The 2,148-nt window shown below is 31.2% G+C and overlaps 1 protein-coding gene across 1 annotated transcript; it reads right to left on the reverse strand.

Moving 5' to 3' along the window:
- Window positions 1–1,068: 1,068 nt before the first annotated feature.
- On the reverse strand, window positions 1,069–2,124 carry LOC118755456 (23 kDa integral membrane protein-like; the record flags this gene model as incomplete). The annotated part of the gene is given in 3 exon segments (XM_036490286.1): window positions 1,069–1,569; window positions 1,661–1,831; window positions 1,933–2,124. Coding segments are annotated over 3 exon segments (633 nt in total), but the record flags the coding sequence as incomplete, so codon positions are not given.
- Between the last annotated feature and the right edge of the window lie 24 nt (window positions 2,125–2,148).

A 2,148-nucleotide genomic window follows, 5' to 3' on the forward strand; every position in this document is an offset into this window, starting at 1 on the left:
AATTCATTTAACTTATAAAATAATTTTAATAAAATTTGTAACAGGTGGCAACCTTTTTCAAAAATAAAAAACTTTATTGCACATCTACAGGCCAAGCACTGCCATTTGAAAATAGAACGAACTATATGTGCATACCTATGCAAAAGCCACAAGAACCCAAATTTTCAACTTAAAACTGTGTGTTCTTTATCACCTTTATTTTTTACAATATGCACAATAGTAGATGGTATAGCATAAACCATATAAGTCAAAGTTTAGAACTTTGTGCATAACTTAGAAAAATTTAACAAATTTCAAAAACATATAGCATAAACCATATAAGTCAAAGTTTAGAACTTTGTGCATAACTTAGAAAAATTTAACAAATTTCAAAAACAATTAACCCAAATTTTCAACATTTTATTCAGAATTTTTAGAATCTTATTGGATATGCAATTTTGTAGCCTGTTCAATTCTGGTATTTAGAATTCAATTGATGACAATGGCGAAAAAGCCAAAAGTCGAAAATGCAAGTTTTGATTTTTTAGAATCTTTTATTGCTGTATAAAAAGTTTAAAATCTTGATGAAATTTTTTTGAACATTGTTAAATTTTCCTGAATTGTGTACAAACTTTTAAACTTTGACTTACATATATGGTTTGCATTATGGAATCTATTATATTTTTATAAAAAATTAACAAAAACAATCACGTAAAACGTAAAAACTAAATTAGTCCTACTTACGTGATCTCCATATACATATATATTTATGTACATACATATATTTACATACATATGTGTAAGTTTCATTTTTGTTGAGAAATCTTCGTTATTTCCGAAAAATTTATTGGTTGTTTATCGAACTCTTGATATAAAAATAAAGATATAATGGTGCATATTCTTGTTTTCGTACGAATCGAAAATAATGAAATTTTTGTATCTTCTATACAAAAATCTCAAATTTTCGACTCGTACGAAAACCAGAATACGCCTCAATAATTAATAAATTTATAGGTAGTTATATTCGTACTTATGCGTTGAAAGCTCATTAAACATAGAGATTCCTTTTTTTTACAAGAAAACTAACGATTATAGAAAAGAAGTATTTTTAATTCACGGTTTAATATTAGAAACAATAATAATAACACAACTGTTTAACAATAAATATTATCTATTTACTTAACTTATAAAATGCTTTCTACATAAATTAAACCACAATGCGCAATTTATTATTTGTATTAAACAAACGAGATTACAGCATATTTTTGAATTATATGTATGTATTTCCGAACCGCAATGCTCGTGCATTAATTCAGTCCTTCAATGCCTTCGCGAATTGCGCATACTACTCGCCAGACAACAGGCAATCGTGAATACCGCCAATTCAATAGCGGCTACCGCAATACCTGCATAACGAATGATATTCGTGTTTGTGGCCCAGAAATCGACGAATGCATCAGCACAGCCCGGCTTTGTTAGGTAAACACTTGCAGGACACGTGGTGGCGTCGAGAGAGCCACAACACGATACGGGAACATCCTTACCGGCTGACGTATAATCGGCCGAGCTTGTTTTGCCACAGCACTTGAACTGTTGGAGAGAAAGCATAGACATTCACAGGTATTAAGTATTAGGGGTCCACTATCCATTAAAAAAAAATTCATTTCTTCTAAGTACTTACGCTGATTTGCAAGGCATCCATTGGATGAATACCATTGGCAGAATTATCATTTTTATCCCAAGTGGTGTTGACCAAATCCCCCATAGTCTTCAAGAATTCCGATCGTTGAACAAATACCCATACAACCAAAGCAACTTGCAGGCAGAATAAAATGAACATAAATAAGGCATACTGTTACGAATTGAAAGAAGAAATATTTGAAATTGTAGTATGAGATATTTGTTTGGTTTATCGGGTATAATTCTGTTTTTATATTATACAAATTTACATACCGTTGTCATGCAACACGAATTTTCACGTATCGCTCCACAGCAGCCGAAGAAGGATATCACAAATATTATGCAACCCAGGATAATAATGATGATGGGCAATGTGTCCACATCTATAGCATCTTCAATTGATGAAAAATCGCCAATATTGTTGATCATAAAGGCACCCAAAACGATAATGAGTATGCCACATACCTGTTGGAGAGCAAAACAAAAAAA

The sequence above is a fragment of the Rhagoletis pomonella genome, unplaced genomic scaffold (assembly GCF_013731165.1).
Source record: "Rhagoletis pomonella isolate Grant_MI unplaced genomic scaffold, Rhpom_1.0 Rhpom_scaffold_06312, whole genome shotgun sequence".
Taxonomy (NCBI): domain Eukaryota; kingdom Metazoa; phylum Arthropoda; class Insecta; order Diptera; family Tephritidae; genus Rhagoletis; species Rhagoletis pomonella.